The sequence below is a fragment of the Trichoderma aggressivum genome (genome assembly GCF_033847375.1).
Source record: "Trichoderma aggressivum f. europaeum strain CBS 100526 chromosome Unknown scaffold_098, whole genome shotgun sequence".
NCBI lineage: Eukaryota > Fungi > Ascomycota > Sordariomycetes > Hypocreales > Hypocreaceae > Trichoderma > Trichoderma aggressivum.
Genome location: NW_026946463.1, coordinates 9,280 through 30,878, shown reverse-complemented (window position 1 = coordinate 30,878; position 21,599 = coordinate 9,280). Strand labels below are relative to the sequence as shown.

At 54.1% G+C, this 21,599-nt stretch overlaps 6 protein-coding genes across 6 annotated transcripts; 2 read left to right on the top strand and 4 right to left on the bottom strand.

The window, feature by feature from the left end:
* Positions 1-100: 100 nt before the first annotated feature.
* Triagg1_10944 (uncharacterized protein) lies at positions 101-1,216 on the bottom strand (the record flags this gene model as incomplete). Its single annotated transcript, XM_062895071.1, has 1 exon — positions 101-1,216. One exon carries the CDS (start codon positions 1,214-1,216, stop codon positions 101-103), a length of 1,116 nt encoding a protein of 371 aa, XP_062750106.1.
* A 1,603-nt stretch (positions 1,217-2,819) lies between these two features.
* Positions 2,820-4,141, top strand: Triagg1_10943 (uncharacterized protein; the record flags this gene model as incomplete). The annotated part of the gene is made up of 2 exons (XM_062895070.1): positions 2,820-2,888; positions 3,116-4,141. The coding sequence occupies 2 exons, from the start codon at positions 2,820-2,822 to the stop codon at positions 4,139-4,141; spliced, it is 1,095 nt and encodes a 364-aa protein (XP_062750105.1).
* Positions 4,142-4,929: 788 nt separating this feature from the next.
* Positions 4,930-5,528, bottom strand: Triagg1_10942 (uncharacterized protein; the record flags this gene model as incomplete). The annotated part of the gene is made up of 2 exons (XM_062895069.1): positions 4,930-5,388; positions 5,496-5,528. The coding sequence occupies 2 exons, from the start codon at positions 5,526-5,528 to the stop codon at positions 4,930-4,932; spliced, it is 492 nt and encodes a 163-aa protein (XP_062750104.1).
* Positions 5,529-6,095: 567 nt separating this feature from the next.
* Positions 6,096-7,903, top strand: Triagg1_10941 (uncharacterized protein; the record flags this gene model as incomplete). The annotated part of the gene is made up of 2 exons (XM_062895068.1): positions 6,096-7,015; positions 7,075-7,903. 2 exons carry the CDS (start codon positions 6,096-6,098, stop codon positions 7,901-7,903), a joined length of 1,749 nt encoding a protein of 582 aa, XP_062750103.1.
* Positions 7,904-8,129: 226 nt separating this feature from the next.
* Triagg1_10940 (uncharacterized protein) lies at positions 8,130-9,127 on the bottom strand (the record flags this gene model as incomplete). The annotated part of the gene is made up of 2 exons (XM_062895067.1): positions 8,130-8,930; positions 9,041-9,127. The coding sequence occupies 2 exons, from the start codon at positions 9,125-9,127 to the stop codon at positions 8,130-8,132; spliced, it is 888 nt and encodes a 295-aa protein (XP_062750102.1).
* Positions 9,128-9,902: 775 nt separating this feature from the next.
* Positions 9,903-11,410, bottom strand: Triagg1_10939 (uncharacterized protein; the record flags this gene model as incomplete). The annotated part of the gene is made up of 5 exons (XM_062895066.1): positions 9,903-10,232; positions 10,308-10,455; positions 10,513-10,684; positions 10,784-11,314; positions 11,377-11,410. 5 exons carry the CDS (start codon positions 11,408-11,410, stop codon positions 9,903-9,905), a joined length of 1,215 nt encoding a protein of 404 aa, XP_062750101.1.
* Positions 11,411-21,599: the final 10,189 nt, after the last annotated feature.

Genomic DNA, 21,599 nt, shown 5'->3' with positions numbered 1-21,599 from the left:
CCCTAGAGTTTTGTTTTTCTTCTTCTCTTTCTTTCTCTGGCTCACTTGCAACCAAAGAATTGGATGATTTCCTAGCAATTCTATAATGTATGATGGTGCTTCACTGTCCAAATGCCGCAGCTGGGTATGATCTATCTTTCTTCCTTCTTACGGTGGAGCTGCTCCTAGAGCTCGCGCCGGATCCCGGCTCGCTGCCGTTCTTCGGCGGCCCAAGGAGAGTCGGTGCCATGTCTGCAGGGAGATCATTCCACTCCGTCTCGGGCCGCTGGTTCTGGAACGACTTGCCGGATGCTACTCTGGCAGGTGGCCTGACCGGGGGCTGGTTCGCCACGGGCGGCAGGCTCAGCACGGCCGCGGTGGTGCTGGATATGTCGGGGCGAGACAGCGGGGGCGCCGAAGACGGGAGAGAAGCGAGGACGGAGGCGCTGACGGGTTTGGACACGAGCCAGGCCGAGTCGGGGCGCAGCTTGATGTAGTAGCCCCTGATGGCAGGCTCCTGCTTGTGGAAGCCGCGCGCCTCGTACCAGTGCAGGCCCTCTTCATTCTCGGTCCAGACATGGGCGGTGACAGTTCGGACGTTGACGGCCGGGTCGGTGACGGCGGCGGCGATGATGTCGTCGAGGGCGGCGGCGATGAGGCCCAGCGAGCGGTATGGCGACAGCAGGCACAGCGATTGGATGTAGATGTTCTGGACGGCCTGGGAGCCGGCGGCACGCACGTCGACGTCGGGCTCGACGCGGCAGACGATGCCGCCGACGGGCTTGGGAGCGTCGCCTTGGTGCGCCCAGCAGATGACGCGCGAGAAGCGGCCGGTGACGGGGTCGGCGGCGCGGTTGTAGAAGGTCTCGGGGTAGCTGACGGGGAGCAGCAGGGCGTTGAGGCGGCGGAGGGCGTTGATGTCGGCGGCGGCGATGGGGCGGATGGAGGCTTCGAGGGGGATTCGGGGGTGACTTGAGGGCTCTTGAGCTGCTTGGCTTCGATCCAACGGAGGTGAGGATGGCGCGGCGGAGTGTGGGGATGTAGAATCCGGAGGCGGGGCGGACTCGGAGGGCTGGGATTGAGATTGCAATTGAGATGGAGGAGATACTGGCGCGAGAGGAATGGATGAGCCGTTGCTTTTGCTCAAAGGCGGCGGAGCGTATTGCGGCGGTTTGGCCTGGAAGAAGGATCGGATGGAGGTTTGCGAGGGTTTGCCGGCGGTGGTAGGGAGTGACATGACGAAACAAAAGATGGGCTGGATGGAGCCGGAATTAAGAAAGTGCTGTAGAAATGCTAGAAAGAAAGAAAAGAAAAAGCTGGAGAGCGAGGCCAACCAGTTATAAACCGGGGGCCAGTTAAAGAATGTAGTTTGAATCAAAAGAGTTCAAGGGAGCACACGTTGTCCGAAGAAAAGTGCCGCAAGAAGGCAAGATACGAAAGGAAGAAAATGTATCTACTATCAATGGATGTGACGGATGTGAAGGTTTACGATTGGGTGGGTTGTCTCGCACGCGTTCAGGGGGCTTTTTTTCTTTTCCTCTTTTTTTTTTTGGCTGGCGGATCTACTGCGGGATTGAGTTCGGGTGGCCGCTTTGCAAACGGCGCTCGCCGGGTGCTTATCAGCGATAAGGCTGCAAATGCTCCGCGGTCAGGGGACGTGGGCGGGATGCTGGGCGCGCATCGCATGTGCTAGTCAGGGGGGATGCAATCTGCAATCTGGGAAAATCTACATGCGCAGTTCTGGGCGCCGGATTGGGCGGTCTCATCGCTCGAATGCCCGTTGTCCGTTGCAGCATGTAAGGGATGGATTGGAGGGCTGGGCTTCTTGATCTGGCTGGAGAGTAGCATCAATCATCAGGCACGGGATGGGATCCATGTTCGGAGGCACGGGAGGACATGTACCATGGAGCTGTAGGGGCCTGTGCGCGCTGTAACTCAGCGGTAACCAGCCGCTGGAGAAGCTCAACTGCACGCAAGCCCTTCCAGCTTCTTCGTCCCCTAAAAGCCTAAAACGACACTGGACGGGGGGGAGATCCCGCAATTACGGAGCCTGTACCAACAGAACAGGCGCCTTAGCGGCATGCCGGCATCACTTTGCGCACAGCACGAGCACATGAAGTCAATGCAATCTGAGCAGCCACTGAAGAGTCAGCAGGGCAAGCTGGGGGGTGCATTGATTCCTCAGCCCAAAACCCCGATTCTGCACTCAATCGCCTTTTAACACTCCATTCTGTTTCTAATCCACCTTTTTTTCCTCCCACGGCCCTGCGCCCAGCAGAGCTTCCATGTTCTCATCTCCCTCTGCTCACAAGTAGCCGCTGACAATTCGAGGGGCCAGAGCCAAGTTCGCCAAGCCGAGAGGAGCGTCCAACCATCGCTTTTAATTCCGTCGCTCAAGAGAAATCAGCGCTTGCAGAGAGAAAACACACGGACGGACATTACAAAAAAAAAAAGAGAGATCGCCCTTCCTTCTCTTTTCTCACCCTAGCCCAACCAAACCCCCCCAGAGTTACTCAGCGGAATGCTTAGTGCAAAGTGACGAAAGAACCGCAGGCGGCGCACCACTACCCAAGTACTTTTGATGCTAGCAGCGTTCCGATTCCAATCTTGAGCCATCATCCATCGTTCTATTTGCCTTTGTTTAGCCTTTCCGTCAGATCAACCGGGGGCGAAGAACCGGGACCGCCTTTTCCGCCCGGCATTGCTCGGTCATCCATCACACGACGCCAAGTTGCACAGAGCCGACACTCACACACACACACACACACACCTCAGCTCTTGGATCCTTAATTTTTTTTAAACCCCCTTCTTTCCCTATCCAGGGCTTACTGCGGCACATCATGAATTCAGCCTCGGGTCGGGCGGGCATCATCCGTGCCCGGGATGATGCTGGCAGCATGGATAAACTGGTAAGTCGTCGACACTGATGCAATTCCCATCTTCCCACCCTTGGCCTGCAAGAACACCGCTTGGGCTTGGTCCAGAGCCTAGCCTGTTACTGGTGTTGCGATTTGCCTGCTGCCACGTCTGTCGTGGACGAGGACCAGTCTGCTGCATGCGTGCATCGCCAATCAGTCTTGAAATGCTCTCTTGGGCAAGATGCGGCTGCTGACAATTCCCCATCTCGTCGCTATAGGCGCATTCGGTGCTCGATGACATGCTATACAACATCGTGTCGGACCTGTTGATGAAGACGCATCGAGAGGAGAAGACGGCGAGGGCGACAACCGCTGCCATTCGAGTCGAGAAGCTGGCCTCGGACGCCTCAGAGAGCTCGACCCCCGACTCAGCTCCCGACGTGCGAATCGAGACGGATGCTGCCATCTACGAGGACGGCAAGGTGCTCCTAAAGGGTAACCCTCTCAAGACGACGGCGGATATCCTGTGTCCCCGATGCCATCTGCCGCGACTGCTCTATCCTACCGATGGCAAAGGCGCCCGAAAGCCCGACCCTACGATTGTCTACTGTAAGAAACACCCCTTCATCGAGAAGCCCGGGTGCGACATCTACGGCCAGAGCTGGGTTGGACCGGGCCCAGGAAGGGGCAAGAAGAAGAAGGACATGGACAAAAAGGACGGATCGGATGCCCCCGAGCAGCGCCCTCCCAATGTTCTCTCGTTCCCTTCTGCAACCTGCAGCAAGTGCAAGAGATGCATCCTGGTTACACGGCTGAATAATCACATGGGGTCTTGCATTGGCAACAGTGGCCGCAACGCCAGCCGAGCAGCCGCTCAGAGGATGAATGGCAGCGGTTCCCAGAACGAGCCGACGCCTCCTCCTTCTCAGAAGGCTACTCCTACGCCGACATCTCGGGCACAGAGCCCCAGGAAGCGAGACGTGAGCGACGACGACGACGACTCGGAAACCAGTCACAAGAAGAAGAAGATTAAGCACATCCAGACGAAGAAGGTCATTATCAAGACGAAGCCCTCCTTGAAGAAGGACAAGATTAAGAGCAGCTCGTTGAGCCAGGAACAAAAGGCTGAATACGACGTGCCTTCGCCCAAGGTGCTGAATAAGCTCAAGTCCAAGAATGAGAGCCCGATCAAGAAACTCAAGGTGACCAAGCCAGCCTTGAGCTCGCCCATGTCGAAGAACGGTCGGGATATTGATGGGGAGTCGGAGTCGTCGGGAACTCTCTCCTCACCACCTCGCCATTAAAGGGGGAGAGGGGCATCAAACAAATCCGGAAATCATGCATGCATGCGTCTGCTCTGCATGACCACCATCACCAGCTAGCTAATTGGATACGGGATAGACTCGAAGCGGAGGGCCTTTGTAGTTTTGATATCCATGGATATGTATTACCACCATCATTTCTTTCTTTTTCTTTCAGAGATACAAGAGAGGAGGACGAGAAAAAAACAAATCAACGGAAAAATCAGCCCCCAGGCTGCTTTGCTTTGCAGTCTCTTTTCTTTTTATTATTTTGCAGCTCTGGGGCAGGTTGGCTATTGGGCTGGCTGACTGGCTTTTACATAAAGACGATGATACAACCAGCATCCCGAGGGAAAACCGGGAATTTTGGCGTTGGGTGGAAAACGAATCTTTGCATCTTGACTTTAGTTCATTCTTTTGCTTTAGGTTAATGAAATCTATATGTATAAAGTAAGAAGAGTTCTTCTTATTCTTTCTTATTCAGCTCCAATGTGCCGTCTACTGTTGTGTAAAATACTCTTGAGACTAGCCCAATTGCCACCTTGTTTTGCTCTTGACGCGTGGCTGACGAAAAAGGGCGAATAGCTCCCAATCAGTGTAATAAATAGTAAGAATATCGAAACGCCATGCCGTGCCGTCTATGCCAACCCGCAAGCCATATACAAAGACGCCTGAATACACATATGATGTGTAAAAAGCCGCGTCAAATGCACCCACATTATTGTATGCCGTGTTTCCTTTTCACAATGTCACTCCCAACTTGACCAAATATTCAACACAAGTCCGACAGATCAAAGCTGCTCTTCATCATCTTCCACCACCCGCGCCTTGAAAATCTTGATCTCCTCCACCGGCCTGTCCTCGGGCCCCGTCGGCACCATTCCCATGCGCTTCACGACGCCGAGCCCGCTCTTGACCCTCCCAAAGATGGTGTGCTTGCCGTCGAGCCAGGGCGTCGGTGCGAGCGTGATGAAGAACTGGGAGCCATTCGTGTTGGGCCCGGCGTTTGCCATGCTGAGGATTCCCGCGCCGGAGTGCTTGAGGGCCGGATCGATCTCGTCGTCGAACTTGTCGCCGTAGATGGAGGAGCCGCCGCGGCCGGTGCCGGAGGGGTCGCCGCCCTGGACCATGAAGTCGGGGATGACGCGGTGGAAGATTGTGGAGGCGTAGTAGTCGCGGGAGACGAGGGTGGCGAAGTTTTTGCAGGTCTTGGGGGCGTGGGAGGTGTATAGCTCGAGGGTGATGGGGCCCTTTTTATTTTTGAGGAAGTTAGTTAGAATCTTGTAGTTTTTTTTTTCTTGACTGAGGTTTTGGGTAGATTGTTTTTTTAGGGAGGAGGAATTGGGAGGGGATTTACCATTGAGGTTTCTAGAACGACGTTTGTAGTCATGATTGGAGAGATTGGGACTTGTTAGGGGGGGGGGTTTGACGGTGGGATTTGGAAAAAATGGGATCAAGGATATGAAGGACTGAATGTTGGTTGTCACTGCGGGACGAGGCTGCGATGCTTAGTGCTGGCTGGCTTGGTGTGCTATCGCTATCGGGGCGCGCTATTGGCTGCCTCGTCTGGGCGCTGCAGCGGTGGCCGATTAGTGGCGTCTCTTCTGAAACCCACTGTATTTTCTATGACTGTCTACTAGGTAGGTGGACTCTTCTATTGAATCCTTTGATGCTTCGTGTTTATAGAGGACAAGATTGGGAGCTCCTGGGTTTTATTCTTTACAACCCACAGTCATTCCTTCTCATCCTTTTTGCTTTTCTCCCAACTGCACTGGATTGGCTTGATTCGAAGTGTCACACCATCTGAAACCTGAAATGTTCTGCCTGCCCCGGCCAACGTCATAAATCAGCCTTGTCAAGTTCAGACCACGTTTCGCCTGCTGGGGCATGTCTACGAAATATCTTCAGCAGCTGGCATTCTGATCCTTACACAATAGAGGCATCTGATACATAAACGATGGCTGCCACAAACGTCACCCTCATGGAGGGTTTGGACAGCCTCAACGTCACATTAAACACCACTACATCCGCTGCATCTCCGGCTTCACTATTGGACACCCTGCAAGATGTGAGCTTCCTCCTGCTAGAGCTGAAGCTCGTCAGCGGCGCCATGGGAATCATCTATCTCGGAGCCCATGGCTCTCTACGCCGTCCACCGTCTGCGGCCGTCTCCAAGGACAAGAAACGCCGGAAGCAGGACGATGAGACGTTCACCCAGGGACTGGAGCTCTCTGACGCCATCCTGTTTCCCATCATGGCTGCCTGCGTCCTTGTTGGGCTTTACTATCTCATCCAGTGGCTCCAGGACCCAGCAATCATCAACAAGATTCTTCGCTCATACATGACCACCATGTCCATGGCGAGCTTGCTGACGTTTTATGCGCATGGGATCCAAGTGCTGACGTCGTTTGTGTTTCCCCGTTTCTGGCGTGGGAGAGACGGAAAGCTTCGAAGAGTTGATCAGGCCGAGAGGACCGTTGCGGTTTGCGACGATGCGGGCAACCAAGTCGAGAGCCTCGACGCTGGTAGGGCGAATCCGCTCCCCGGCGCCTTGGGACTCTTTACGCCGGTGGCGTGGCTGCAGCACAAGGCCTGGAACCTGAGGGATCTCCTGACGAGGCACTGGCTGCTAGAGATGTTTGTGCATGGGATGGGCAAAGAGACGGCGCACGTCAAGTTTGCGCACATGATGGCGCTGCTGATGGCTGTGGTGACGGCGATTGTGTACTTTGCGACCTCGTGGCCATTCCTGTCCAATATGCTGGGTTACGGCATGTGTTACGGGTCGTTTTTGATTCTTTCGCCGACGGATTTCCTCACTGGATCGCTCGTGTTGTGGGGTCTCTTCTTCTATGACATCTTCATGGTGTTTTATACGTGAGTCGTTCTCGTCTAGTTTCTTTGCACATGTAGAAACTAACGCATCTTGTCTGTAGTCCTTATATGGTGACGGTGGCCACGACTCTTGACGTGCCCATCAAGCTCACATACGAGGCAGCGTCTAGGAAGAGCATTCTTGGACTCGGAGATATTGTGATTCCTGGAATGGTTATTGGCTGGGCCCTTCGACTTGATCTTTGGATTCACTACTATCGGAAGATCAAGTACGAATCCACTGACTTGAAGATTATTGAGAAGGACTCCAGCTCTGGAGAAGTCATCACGCGAAGCGAGACCAAGCACAGAGAGGTTAAGACCCCATATGTCGATGTCAAAGGAAACTGGGGAGAGCGCATCTGGACTCGTCAAGCTTTCGGCCTTGTTAGTTCACAAACCCTTCCTCCCGAGGTTGCCGCGTCAAGGTTCCCCAAGACGTACTTTTACGCCTCCATGGTGGGATACTTTGTAGGAATGCTAGTTACGTTGGCCATGCTGCTCATCTTCAAGCACGGACAGCCAGCCTTGCTGTATCTCGTGCCGGGGGTGCTTGGGTCTTTATTGCTGACCAGTTTGGTGCGCGGGGAGTTTAAGGAGTTGTGGATGTACACTGAGGATGGAAGCCTAGACACGGTAGACGTGGTGGTTGACCTAGACGGGGAAGGCAAGGCAGTCAAGACGATTGGCAAGCTGGAGGACGGCGTGGTGGACACAACCAAGGATGAGAAGAAGAAGGACGAAGACAAGAAGGATGACGAAAAGGAGAAGGAGAAGAGCAAAGAAGAGAGTTTGGAAGCGAAACAGACTGGCAGGAAAGGGCACAAGGTGTTTACCTTTTCACTAGAGGCGCCGTCTGAGGGGGCAGAAGAGAAGGATGGTGAGGAGTAAGGGGTTTTGGGAGCATCGATCATGCATGGTTCCATAGATATGGCATCAGTTAAATGAGTAAAGAAGAGAGGAAATCAAGATCCTTTCGTATCTAGTAGACATAACTAGCTTGTTCAGCAATTGCAATCCCGCTTATCCCGTCCGTCTCTTGTCATGATGCATTTATCCATCCCATCTCTTTTGTATTCCATCCAATCTTGATTCATAAACATGCCATCCCAGTGATTCACTCGCCCAGCTCCTCCAACAATCCCTCCGCACTCGCCAGCGTCTCCTCCAAATCCAAACTCTGCGGCTCCGGAACATCCAGCCCCTCTCCCTTCTCTCCCCTCCTCACCACCGTGCTAATCATGTACTCGTTGCCCAGCGCCCAGTCCAGCTTGACGTCGACATCCGTCAGCTTTCCGCCCTTGAACCACACCTCGAGCGCCTTGTCCGCTCCCTCAGGCGGCGAGTCTCCCGGCGGCGCAAAGTAGCGCATCTCCAGGTCGTGCAGCCAGGGAGCGAGGAGGGCCTCGCCCGTCATCTTGACGTAGGCCTCGCGCAGGCACCAGTTTGCGTAAAAGTAGTCGAGCAGTTTCTGCGGCTGCTGGACAGGAAAGGGGAGGCCTCGCATGCGGCTGACCTCGAGCGGGCTCAGGACCTCGGAGTGCATGGCGATGAAGGAGGCCCAGCCCTGGGTCCGGACGTGCTTGACGTCGCGGTCGCGGCGCTCGCCGGGGCAGACAATGTCGGTGCCGATGGCGACGCCCGCGGGAGGCTCGTAGGCGCCCAAGAGAACCACGACGCCGTGCTGGTGGGTGACGTTGAAGAGCAGCGGCTCGGCGCCCGAGGGCAGCAGGAAGACGGGCTTTGTGCGGGCGTCGCGCACGGCGGTGGCGGAGCGCCAGGGGACGCGGCAGTAGCGGGCGATGGCGAGGCGCTTGAGCAGGGAGGATGCGAGGGAGAGCTTTGCGTCCTTGACGAAGTAGTATTTGAGGACGGCGGCTTGTTCCTCTGGGGAGAGCAGGGCGAGGGCGCGCTGGGCCTGTGGATGGGAGACGGGGGATGTTGGTTAGCTGGGAGGAACGATTGTTTTGTTTTGTTTGTTTGTTTATACAAGGGATAATGAGGCGGGATGAGATGATGAAGACGTACGTATTTGGGCAGGTCCTTGGTGTTGCCGGCTTCGGGCCAGAGACTGCGCGTGTCGAGAGCCCAGAGGAAGACGCTGGGATGGGCCATGATGGGCTGTGCTTGTCTATCTTGGTCTTCGACTTGTCCCCTTCAAACGTATATATATATATATATAAATGAGAGTGATGACGAAGAAGTCTGGACAGACGAGAGACAGTTAGGAGACATGCGCAATTTCATGCATGAGTGCAACGTCAGATTGGAATGCTATCGTGAAACAAGTCGACAAGAGATGCAGTGAGATGGCCTCAGCTCCCAACACCAATCATCGTTGCTTAGCTGCCGCTTCCCCGCTCCGGCCCGCAGAGCCGCAGATTCACGGGCTATCAGGCCGTATGTTTTTTTTTTCTCCTACCTTACCTACCTTACAACGCTTTCAAATTGTACCATATGTGGTGAGTCTAATTTTGTACGACTTGCGCTGTACATGTCATTCTGTTGGGCCCTTTGACGCAAGCGGCTTTGATCCGGTGCCTGGTTTACTTGAACCTTGATTCAATCATGCTTTTATGGCTTGCATCTCATTACCTTGGTGACCTAGACAAAAAATAAGAGTTCTGGAAACCATCCCCCATCAAGTATGGTTCTGTAGCGAGCATCTCCGCTGCGGTCATGGCTGTTATATCCGTCCCTCGTAGGAGTAGCTCTATCCGACAGCATGAAGAGGCAGAGTAAAGGCATCACTGAGGGGCAACCTTGTTTAGATTCTCGCGGAATCGAAGTTCCCTACTGTGATTTCGTTCATTCATCTCATTCTGTTCTTCATTTGCATTTGCTTACAAGTAGCCAACACACATGATTCAAACTTTTACACTTGTCTCTTTTACACGTGCTTGCCATAAAACTCCAAGAGCGTCTTGTAGCCCCTCTCATACTCGGCCTTGACCCGCTCGTCGTTCAAGTCGGAACGCGCCGCCATGAAGCCGTGGATCTGGTCAGCAAACGTCTCGACGTGGTGGGGTACCTTGAGGTTCTCCTCAAACTTCTTGACATCCTCTGGGGTCTCATCTCTAGACGCCAGGAGCGCAAAGGGGACGGGGACGCCTTCGGCATCAGCAGGGTCGACCATGGCGGGGTGAGCCGCGGCCGCAGCAACAAAGGGGTTTGTTGGCGCCTTGACTGTGAGAGTAGCAACTTTGCCGCCCCAGCAGTACTATTGTTCCGCAACAAAAAAAAACATCAGTATCAAGTAGCATGACAGATACAAGCAGGGCGTTGATAAGCTTACCCCTAGCAAAGCCAGCTTGGAAACAGCCGGGCTGTGGGCCTTGACACCTTCCACATACTCGGGCACATAGCCGGCAATCTTGGGAGGTGGGAACTCGCCAAAGAACTTGCCCAGGGCCTCTTGCTTCTCCGGTGTATCGGGAGGGTAGCTGGGAGAGGTCAGGTCAGTCGGGTTCTGCCAGAGCGCAACTGCTCAGGTGGCTTACTATTCGATAGGACACGGCTTGCCTCTGAACCAGTCAGGCATGAACACCTTGTACTCGTGGTGATCATCGCTATAGGCCAGGATGTCGGCTCCCTGGACAGTCTGGTCAAAGTAGCCAAAGATGTCGTAGATGACGACAATGGCCTTGGTAGCGTCGGCGGGGCCAGTGACATCTAAAAAAAAGCACAAGAGGCAGATGGGCTCAGCGACAAGGACTCTTCACTGGGAGGGCTGCGATCATGTGCATCGGATAGTGATCATGAGAAACTTACACGTCTTCCAGCCGCCGACTTCCTCATACGAGCCCTTGGGCTGGTATCCCTTGGACACGATAGGAGGAATGTTGCAGCAGGCGGCGCTGTGGCCGTGGGAAGCGGGCATGGTCGACATGATGCGGGTTTGGGCTGCGGTCACGGCGGACTGGCGATGGTAGTGGCGATGGTGTTGAGGCTTGGGTTGAGATTGAGATTGAGATTGAAGCAGAGGGTGAAGTTGACAGCAGGTCTGGAGCTGCGGGTGAGGTGGGATGGACGTGGAGGGGCTGCTGTGGAGGTTGTTGCGGGGACCGGCGATAGAGGCAGTCGTCGACGTCGCAGACGTAGTGGAGAGACGACGGAGATGCTTCATGAAACTGCGCGGTTCGGGCCGGACAAACAAGTACCGTAGTTGGGCTGCAATGTGTCTGTCTGTCTGTCTGTCTGTCTGTCTGTCAGGGATGATGCTGTTGGCTGTGTGCTTGATGCTGTCGCCGGTGTCGTCGGATCTTGTCAATCGTCGCGAATCATCGATTGCTTCATCCACGGCTCACGGCAGCGTCAAGTCAGGCGCTGACGTATTTCAAAGCAGTCCAAGTCCCTACGCGTACTCGGATAACGGCCTGCATATAGTAATCGATTCATAAGTAAACGGGCTCTCGTGGGCCCTCTCCAAGTGGAGGCTGGAGCTGTCGCAGAGCTTACGAGAAGCTTAGAGGTCGAGGTCGAGGTGGGGGCGGGGTTTGGGGTCGATTGTTAGCCCGGTGATGTCAGGATACTGCAAGTTGAGCATCAGAGAACAGCGACGGCAAAGATGCAGAAGCCTCCCGGTAGTGTGTCTGTCAGCCGTATTGCCGCTTGTGGGAAAGACGACTTGCGCTGAGATATTCCCAAGGATGGGCTCAAGAGAAGCTTCCGATGCTCTCTGCACCTTCACCCCACACAACCATTCTCTCTCAGTTGGCCCATCCAATAGCTTCGTGATCACGAACCAAGCTGACAACCAACAACGTAAAAGCAAGTACAATGACTCCAATAGACACAGGCAAGTTTCGGCATCAGTCAAAGTACTCGATATTCATCCTGTCCACCACCTTGTCGCCTCCATGCCATCGGAAGCAGGGCCTCATCTCGGATCGATTGTCCAGTCCCTGGTAGCTCTTTACATCCGATATACAAATGTATAGCCTTCGTAGCGCAACATCATGCGCCGACCACAACGTGACCATCGCCTTTTCACCCTTGGGTCCTTAGAGACAGGCATCGCGTAGACGGAGAAGCCAAACTCGGCATCCTCTTCTTCAAGGCGTCGTCTCATGTGCATTTTCGAGACGAGTATAAGGATGCAAGTGGATCATTGTGATTGGAGTTGCGGGAGGAAGCGGCTTCCAGTCCTCTTGAAAAAAAAACACATCGGGTCCGATATCCACGACTCTAAAGACGATGCCATCGTTGGCCTCTCTATTATCCATCTCTTTGGCCAAAGGTCAGGGGAGTCTCGTAGCGTTCTCATGTCTCTTCCATTGGCTGTTAGTCAACAGCCGCGATATTACCAGTCCATTGACAAACTTTTCTTCCTTGGTCATGTTGATGAGTGCCAGTTCTGACGGATACAGGCCCTCGTGTAATCATTGCGAGATTGGTGCTGCCATACGCTACCCGAGTTCCTCTTTGATACTGGGTCGTGCTTTCACCAGCTCCACGGATTCGCGTGTTATACAGATCCGCCGTACCTAATATGTGAGCTCAGACACCCAAAAGTTGCAATTCTCCAGGTGTGATGCCGTCTGCTACAGAGTAGTGCAGCTGTTGCAAAATAAAGTAAGCTGTCCGTATACGATGAGCCACTAGCCTCTTCGGCATCATGTTTCTCTTCATCCAGATGGACTTGGGAGGCGTCGAATGTAAACACATCGCTGCTTATGAATAGAAAGGCATAATGCCGTTTTATGATCAAGTTGAAAAGAAAACAAATGAAGCTATACGAATGCTTTCCATCTCAACGAAGCGCCAAATTTGCCTGAGGCACCTACAGAATCTACAACATGTGGCAGGAACGCATTGCAACTCCCCGCTACGCCTTCCCACCTCCCACTTGATGATTTTCAACCTTCTCGCAACATCTTAAACTCTCATTCTATCTCTTTTCCTCACTCATCATTCTCCTTCTCCTCTTCATACCTGCATGTTGACCCTGCAGGACAATCTTTACGAGCACTCACTTGCTTTCACCCCTTTTGTCGAATCTTAATCCCTTTTTCACTCGTCATTAGCGCCTTGCCAACGCACACTTTCCGGGCCACTAGGATTTGAATCCTGAATCTCCGGGATCCATGCAATCCCCGGTTGTCCCGTGTTCTTGTCTGTCTTCTCCCTTTTGTTTGCCGATCCATGCAGACACACTGCGTATAGAGAGGCAGGTTCACTCTTTGGAGTTGGTTAAGAAGCAACTGCATCAGCACACCCCTGCTCGAGTTACATTGGCCAATGGAAACTAGACCACGTGAGAAATCACAGCAGAACAGAGGGAATCAGATCCGAGAGAGGAGAGCTTCTCAACATCCAAAACGCCAAAACGACTCTTCCTTGCTGCGCAATCTGCACAATTTACAATGGACTTCATATTCATACACCACACCTTCTGAAGGCTATGGCTGAGGCCCGCCATCTCAATTCGGGGAACAGCTCACGGTAGCCCACTCTCAAAGCCCGAAACTAGTATCTCGTAAATCAGCCCGTCACTAACAAAAGGGAAGACAGACAGCGGCTCGAATCCAATAGCACCAAAATCGAGCCCTCGAGCAGCGTCAAGACCAGGACAGACCACCCAACCCGGCTTTTGCATACGTCCAAGCTTTCCCCCTTACATCCAACACCCATGCCTTGTCGCAGCACTTGGGACCCGGCTAGCTGGTAATTTTCCATCTCTTCGGCATATTGGCCTGCAGCTAGTGCGGTCCAGTGACCCAGACTATCTGTCGGTGCCAGCGGCGACCCAAAGCATTGACCAGACACACCACCGGGTCTCCTGTTGGCGGTCAGTGGTCCCTGCATTGCATTCCCCGTTGGCCCCTTGTTCATTCACCCAATCCGTCATGAGATATCTGCAAAACAGCGGTCACCGCCGCGGATTCAGCAAGAGGAGTGCGTGCGTCTGCCCCGCCGTGGCCTGTCTCGGAGACTTTGCTGCTGTTGCTGCTGCTAGTCGTAGCGGTAGTACCCAATTGGGTGGGCGCTGGAGCAGGCCATTGGTAGAGCAAAATGCGATCTCTCCCCATAAGCGATCGCCTGCTGCAGGTTCGCCTCATTTCATTGCCTTTGCCTGGCCTGGTGGGTATCCCAAGGCTGTCTCGGGGTTAGGCGGGGGGGGTTGGCCGGTCGTTAGTCGCCCGGGGGACACAAGATGTCATGTTTTGAGACAGCTGCTATCAACTTGCTCCGTAGCGGTGGCGCTCTCGCACGGGATGGCCGCTTCAACATGGCTCAAACAGCCTCGATATGCCGGAGGCACACGCAAGCACGGGAGACGTAACAAGTGCTCCGTCACCAAAGCTAATCCAGCCCGGCAGTGCTGTCAGCGGCTCAGCTGAGACCCGGCTGGTCGGAAAACTAAGCGCTAGCCATAGTCAATCTGCATACGCAATTTATACAGCCGCACCTACGGCTGTTCCGTACAGTTGGAACCTCGATTGCTCGCAAGAGGGCTCCCAGGACCCAGGGATCCGGGAACACCAGATGCGAAACGGCAGGGGCCATGGCAGCGGCAAGACAAAGCGTCATTGACGAGCTGAGGTCAGTCCTGGTGTGCCCCCTCAGCCTCATCTCTCGTCAACGCCAAACCGCGCCCAGCTCATGGCCCAGTCCTGACAGTCACGAATCGTTAGTGTCGCGATTACTGTACGCATTAGACATCTCCGGCGCGCCAGCAGTTCAAACCCGTCCAGAGGTCACAAGATGGCCGCCCCTGGGCGACCTATAGCGGCCTAGAAGAGGCAAGACAGGTCAATTTGACTGGGGGTGGGAACATGACCTGTCGGTCTTTGGTCTTTGCGCTTTCAAGACACACGGTTAAAAAAAAAGGCCACCTAGTGTCCTCCCCGGGCCTGGCCCCCCCTCGCAAATGTCATCTTCCCATGAATCTTGCCAGCCGTCTGTTTCGAGTCGGTCCAGTCTGCAATGCCGCCAGCAAGAGATTAGCCGGGCCATTTGATGCGGATATCACTCCCGTCTATTCCGACGGCACCACTAGTATCAGAAGAGCAAACGATGCGCCGTTTCCCCTTTCTTCTGGGCTTCTTTTGCACAGCTCAGCCTGCCCATACGACTATGGTGTGTGAGAGGTCAGCATTTTCCGTGTCTGACCTACTAATGCTTGGTAGCATCATACCTCCTTATTCACCTACCTCCCTACAGTAGTAAGTACACTCTCTCATACCTTACTTGCTGTGATACACTCCCTCAGCACGCTGCATCTGGCCCATCTGGCGAATTACATCGTGCAGCATGCCACCTTGACAGCCTTAGCTCCATGACCGGAAATTCGTCATTCAATACCCGGCGCCAGAGGCCCATGTCTCGCATGGAACTTCGCACGGCTTCCATAGCACAAGCGGCAGCACCTCCTTCTTCCCCCAAACCCCCACGTCATACGGGGTGTCGTGCTTTTTTTTTTTCTGCGCATGCGTCGATGCATTCAGCCATAGGTCTGTGAAACGCATCCTTGCATGTTTGGAAACAGCGTAGTGGTTTTACTCTCCCTGCATGCAAAGAGCAATTGGTTCATGCGCGTCCAAGTTGGTTGGTCTCGTGATGGTACCACAATAGAAAAATGGCAAGACAAGAGAGGTCTCGTAAGATCGTCAAATATTAGTGTACATGCTACATCTAATTTACACATAAAACATGCTGGTATCAAGAAAGCGCCCTATTCCCCAGGCAGAGCATCCGCGCATGAGGTTTCGCCAGCTGTGGTGCTCGTACCAAAATAATTTGCCTTGACCGAAAAAAAGGGAAAAAAAGGAAAACGGAAGCGGAAAATAAAAGAAAATCGAGAAAGAAAGAAAAAAGCCCAGAATTTTGTGTTTTCCCTTTAGCCGTCCAGACTCCGCCCTTTGAACATGGAACTAAACCCGTACTGACCGTTTTGTCCGCACATGACGTCTTTTTTTCTCTCTTGTTTTGAAGGAAAGAAACGATATAAAGGCAACAGCTGCAAAAGAAACGAGGGAGAAGGAGGGCAGGAAAGATGAGAATGGTGGCGTCCAGTCGTGCTAGTCGCACCTCGTCTGTGAGTCGATTTGGCATGATGCCTCAATGGACTTGGCTGTCTTGAAAAGTTGAGAAAGGGTGCCCGTAAAGATTGTCGATATTCCCAATGTCAAATAGAGAAGGCTCATGCCTCGACCAAAGAGGGGAGGGGGGAGAGTTCAGTGCTGTTCTGTCATTCCAATAACACTGTCTCCTTGAAGCAGGTGACACTTGTATTTTTGGTTTGGTTTGTAGTTGGTGACCTAGATGAGGAAATTTAGCAGGCTGGCTCTAGGATACTCGCGATATGTCCAACTCACGCATACTCGTATATTAAAGATGGTGCTCAGTCACATGGGGTACCGCAATAGCCGCAGCATCGGCCCGGGATAACCCAGACCTCCTTGCCATCTAGGGCACAGGTTGGGCATCTCGTGCCGGGGACCTAATCCGAGTTAGCATAGATGCAGAGACTATCAGAGCCAAGAACACCTTCTGACCTTGGGTCCCAACATAATGATGCCGTTGGGCATAGCGGAAGGCTGTGAAGGAACTGGATGTTCCGGTAGAAGCGGGAAGATGGGGGCTTGGACGCCACGGAGAGTGTGTGAGAGAGGCATGGCCGGCGAGCGTCTGAAGAGGCAAAGGTATGTGGCAAGAGGCTATCAAGTGAATGGCTGGTCCAATATGATGGCAGAGCAGAAGCAATGGTAGAGTGCGAGAGTGGTAGTTGGCGAGCGAGATGATGGTGGTGTTGGGGCCGGGCAGATAGGCGTATTATATGTCCAGAGGATTCAACGTGGGGTTGGCTAGGGGGGAGGCCCGACAGACGGCTCCAAAGACAATTGAATCGAGAGAGGCTTGGTCCTGATCGATCGAGGGCCAAAGTGTGGGGGCTCATTGGCATTTATGTATTGAATTATGGTTTTTCGGTCGGGGGCAATCAGATTGGTATCAGAGTGCTAGCGGCAAGCAAGCTCTCCAGGAACAAAGTTGTGGTGACAAGTCGATGGCGCTAGAAGAGAGACTGGGGGCGGCGGCAGAGGCAGAGGCAGAGCAGGCCAGGCCCTTGTGTCTTGTTAGTCTTGTTAGTGGCAGACGGGCTAATGCGGGCAGCGGCCATGGCTATCCGTCCGTTGATCGGGAGGCAGGCAAGGCGATGTCTCGAGGTGCGTGTTGGGGGTGGGATTGCCGGGTTGGCGCACCGCCGTGTGGGAGCAGACATGTCATATCGGCTGTGAGACGATGCCCTCATCTCATTGCTCGCTACCGAGCACGGCGGCGCTTGAAGGCGGCCAGGCCTTGTACCTGGCAGTACCGCTACCTGTGCCTCGTCTGGGGTGGCCCTACTGGCAACAGGTTTGTACAAGCAATGTACCGTAGCCCGGGGGGGGGTGTGCAGCGGCGCCGTGCGTGCGGCGGCTCTTGAGAGACGGAGACAGACAGCAGAGGCGCGCTGGGTGGAGCAGCAAAAGAAAGAAAGCTATCCAAGGGAATGCAGGGCAGGGCAAGGCAGGGTCAGGGGTGCGGGCCTGGGGACAGATGACAAGGCCGTGGAGCGATTCAGACATGGACCGGCTTTGCCATTGGCAGCACCGGTCCAGGAACCTGGTATCAAGGGCCAGGCAAGGGAGCTGGTCTCTGGCAACGTGACGCATGATGCTGGCCAAGCACAAGTCTTAGCCGTGCGTACGAGTAGTTGCTCGTACCAACTTGCACGGCATTGATGCTCTGCTCCGTACAGAGTGCCGTGCAGTAACAGTCCAGTAGCAGCTGCACTGCCGGAGGTTCGTTCGCACACAAGCGCATGGGAGTGCGTACAAGCACGATACAGGATGGGAGTGTCTGTCTGTCTGTCTGTCTGTCTGTCTGTCTGTCTGTCTGTCTGTCTGTCTGTCTGTCTGTCTGTCTGTCTGTCTGTCTGAGAGCCGCTGCGTGATGTGATGCCTGCCGTCTTGTTCATGCACGCCACGATGGGATGGCTTCTGCCATCCGCCTGCCGGGACAGCTCCTGTGCCACCCGTCGAACATGGTGCTGCATGTACGTCAAATAGACAGAGGTGCTGAGCTGGGAGCACCCGCAACTCGAACAAGGGGTGTCAGGCAAGGGTCGAGACGAGAACTGGGCAGAGGGAGGGGCAGCGTTAGCGGGGGAGGAGGAGAGGAGAGGAGAGGAGGAGAGAGAGTGAGGACGGGAGATTTGATGCTGACCTTGTAGTTACTTTGTAACTCGTGGTGGCATGGAGGAATGCAGAGGAGAGGAGAGGAGAGCAGAGGAGAGGAGATGTGACGAGAGATGGACTTTGCCTGCCTCTCGTATAGGTGCTATCCATCACATCTTATCACATCAGGTAAGTAAGGTAGATTGGATGTCAAACTGAGCGTGAGGGCATGTACAAGTACAGTACCGTGCTCGTACAGCATCGCACCTTTACACCTTGTAGTAGCCTACATTCGATGTACCCGCATGTACCCTAGACAGGCTGAGCGTGCACAGGCGGTGCCATGATGCCATTGGCGGTACCTGCGCGGTACCAGCTCCACCGGGCTCGCCAATTGCCCAGCTGGGTTGCTGCAGTGAAGCTGCTGGCTGGCCAATGGGCACTGCGAATGGCCACGATGCGATCTTGGTTTCCATGTCGAGGAGCTACGCTACCGACAGGACGATGGACGAGCAGCCCACTAGCAGTTGCTAGCAGCAGGGCCTAAAGCACTGGACAGGTACGTGTACTAACTGGCCTAGGGGGTTTGTGGTGATTTGATTCGTAGCTACCGATAGGTATGTGGAGGTGCTGAGCTCAACCACCACCTGTGCTATGTACTATGTAGGTAGGGATCTGGATGCTTCATCTTGCAGGCCAGGGCACTTCCATGGCGTACGATTAGGTACTAGTATGAGAGCTTCAAGGTGCCGCGAGACAGCACCACTCCATCCAATTCCAGATTACCAGGCAAGGTACGTCCTGTAAGGTAGGTACTGGTAGAGTGACCTGGTGTACATGCGATGGTACCGCACAGGCACAGGCACAGGCACAGGCACAGGCACAGGCACAGGCCAAGGCCAGCACAAGCGCGCCGCCCTTGCCCCGCCTGTGCCAGTATGTGCTGACATCCATCGACACTCGGCATCTAGGATCGCAGACTCTCGATTTTAGTCGTGCTAGCAAACGGCACCAGCGCAAGCCACTTGGTGTCATTGCTGTCCCAAGTGCATGGAGCCGCCTAGGAGGCATCAGGGCCCAACAAATGAGGGTTGACTGCACTGCACTGCACTGCATTGCACTGCACTGCTGCTAGCCGGCAAAAGGCAGCGCATGGCCGGATGCCCAATGCTGCAAAAAAGGCGTCGGGACTGGCTCTACGAGTATGTATCTCTCTTGCTTCCGTTTGGCCACTTGCAATTTCAAATTGGCGTCTCGTCTCTTTGCCCACACACACTCGCACAAGTTGTGGTACTCGCTTAGGGGGAAAAAAGGAAAGAATAGGAAAAAAAAGAAAAAAAAATAAGAGGTAAAACAAAAAAAGGAAAGGATAAGGAAAAATGAGAGAATCCTGCTGACGCTGTTCGAGAACCAGAGACAAGGGTGGCTTGGAGGGGCCCAACAAACACAAGTATCTCATACTCACTTCACTCTACCAAGTTGCTGGTACGAGTAGTAACAGGTACGATACCGCATGCCGCTGCAATACACGAGTACTGGGCTAGTACCTGTAGTACTAAATTGCACATCAGTCAGGATTACATTTCCCCCCCTCTAGTTCCTTTTTCTCTTTTCTTTTTTTGGCATCAATGCTTCCTCCTCTCGCCGTCCTGAACTGAACTGGCAAGACTCCATGCAAATTACCCGTGAGCCTGCCAAGCCCCAAACCTGGGAGCTACCTTGTACCTAGTGCTACTGGCACGGAATCCATATCCGCCCTACCTACAGGCTACAGGTGCGAGTACTAACTCGAACGAAGCGATTGAGCCCTACCACTTCAATCCCTCGCTAGTAGCTCCCTGGCTCGCTGGGACAGACGATTGGGACGGCACGCAGATCATGGAATCAATCAACGGCTCCAGACGGGCCTACGCAATCCACTTCTGCACACAAACATACTCGTATGATGCACCAAGAGGCCACTTGCTCTGCCGTCGTACGTTTTGGAGCGCGTGATTTCCCGCATGCCTGTTCTTCTGCGACAAAGCAGCATCGACGAGGCGCCTCCTTCATTTCCAAGCATGCATGCTGCCGCTGAGGCGAATCTCAATCTGAGCGCCGGCTTGTCCCGGAACACACAGGGCCGGAGCGGAGACGGTATGGGGGCCATAAAAAGAGAGACGGAGTGACAGAGTGGGAGCGGAAAAGAAGGCGAGGGAATGGTAATAGTGCCTCGAGGTAAGCAGGTGGCGGCCGTGACTTACACGGACCATATCCAAGGCACCATGGGCACCATGGGGGGGGCAAGACACAATTCTGGCAAGCTTCACGAGAGCCACTTTACTTTGCTGTGCTCTGCGTGGGGCGGATGAATTTCTAGCCTCCGCACTCCTTCGACGGAGCCCGAAATGAGTCGAGTTACATGTGCGCTTACCAGCAGCATCGTTGACGCAGGCGGCATCAAAGCAAATCTGCCCGTACGAGTACGCGAGCGCACAGCACAGCTGACGATGGATGCTGGTATTGGGCTGCAACGGTGAGTGATGCCGTCCGCCTCCACTCTTGTTGTCGGCGATTACTAGTACGATGACGGTCTGCTGCAGCTTCACCCCAAACCCCCGCGACGATCCTCTGAGATAACCCCTGAGACCCAATAGTAGCCGTCTGGCATGCGGGTGCGAGGGGCCATGGGCCATGGGCCATGAGCGATGTGCGATGTGCGATGCGGCCCAGCCGTGCCAATCCAACCGCCAAGGACGCTGCTCGCAAAATACAAGACTGATGCCATAGTGCTCTACGAGTACTCCGAACGCAGCCTTGATGCGAGCCATATGCTATATTATATTGCAAGATCGAGTCAAGTCAAGTCTGGCGGGCGGGACGAAACGAGATCAAGGCACGCAGGCATGGCAAGGTGCTTCGTGCTTTTAGCATCTCCCGCGCTACCAGATCCAGCAAGACCAGCTCCATCATTCTACATCTTGGATCAGACATCTCGTCCAGCTATCGCCCCTCAGCCACAAGCGATCCCGGTCGTCGGGAACTTTACGAACGCTCCGTGCAGGTACTAGTTGTATAGTCTCTCGATGAAACTCCTGCAAGTCTGCGGCGTGCACCATGTGCTCAAAAGGGGGGCCCCAAAGGCAGAGACGGCCGCGGTTCCCTGATACGAGTATTACAAGTCCAAGTTTATTTTTTATCTTATTCTTTTTTTTCTTCTCGATTGCTCCCTTGGACGCACTCCTCCTGTCTCCCAGGACAGCGGGACCACGTGCCACATATATGATATACGAGCGCCGCACACACAAACTTTGGCCATTTCATCAATGCGAGAAGCACGAGCGTTTCGCACTCTGTGCCGCCTCATACGCGGCTGCCCTTTTCCCTGTCCAGGGACCAGTTTTAGAGGATCAAAGGATGTGCCGCTCCATGCCTTTGTACAACCT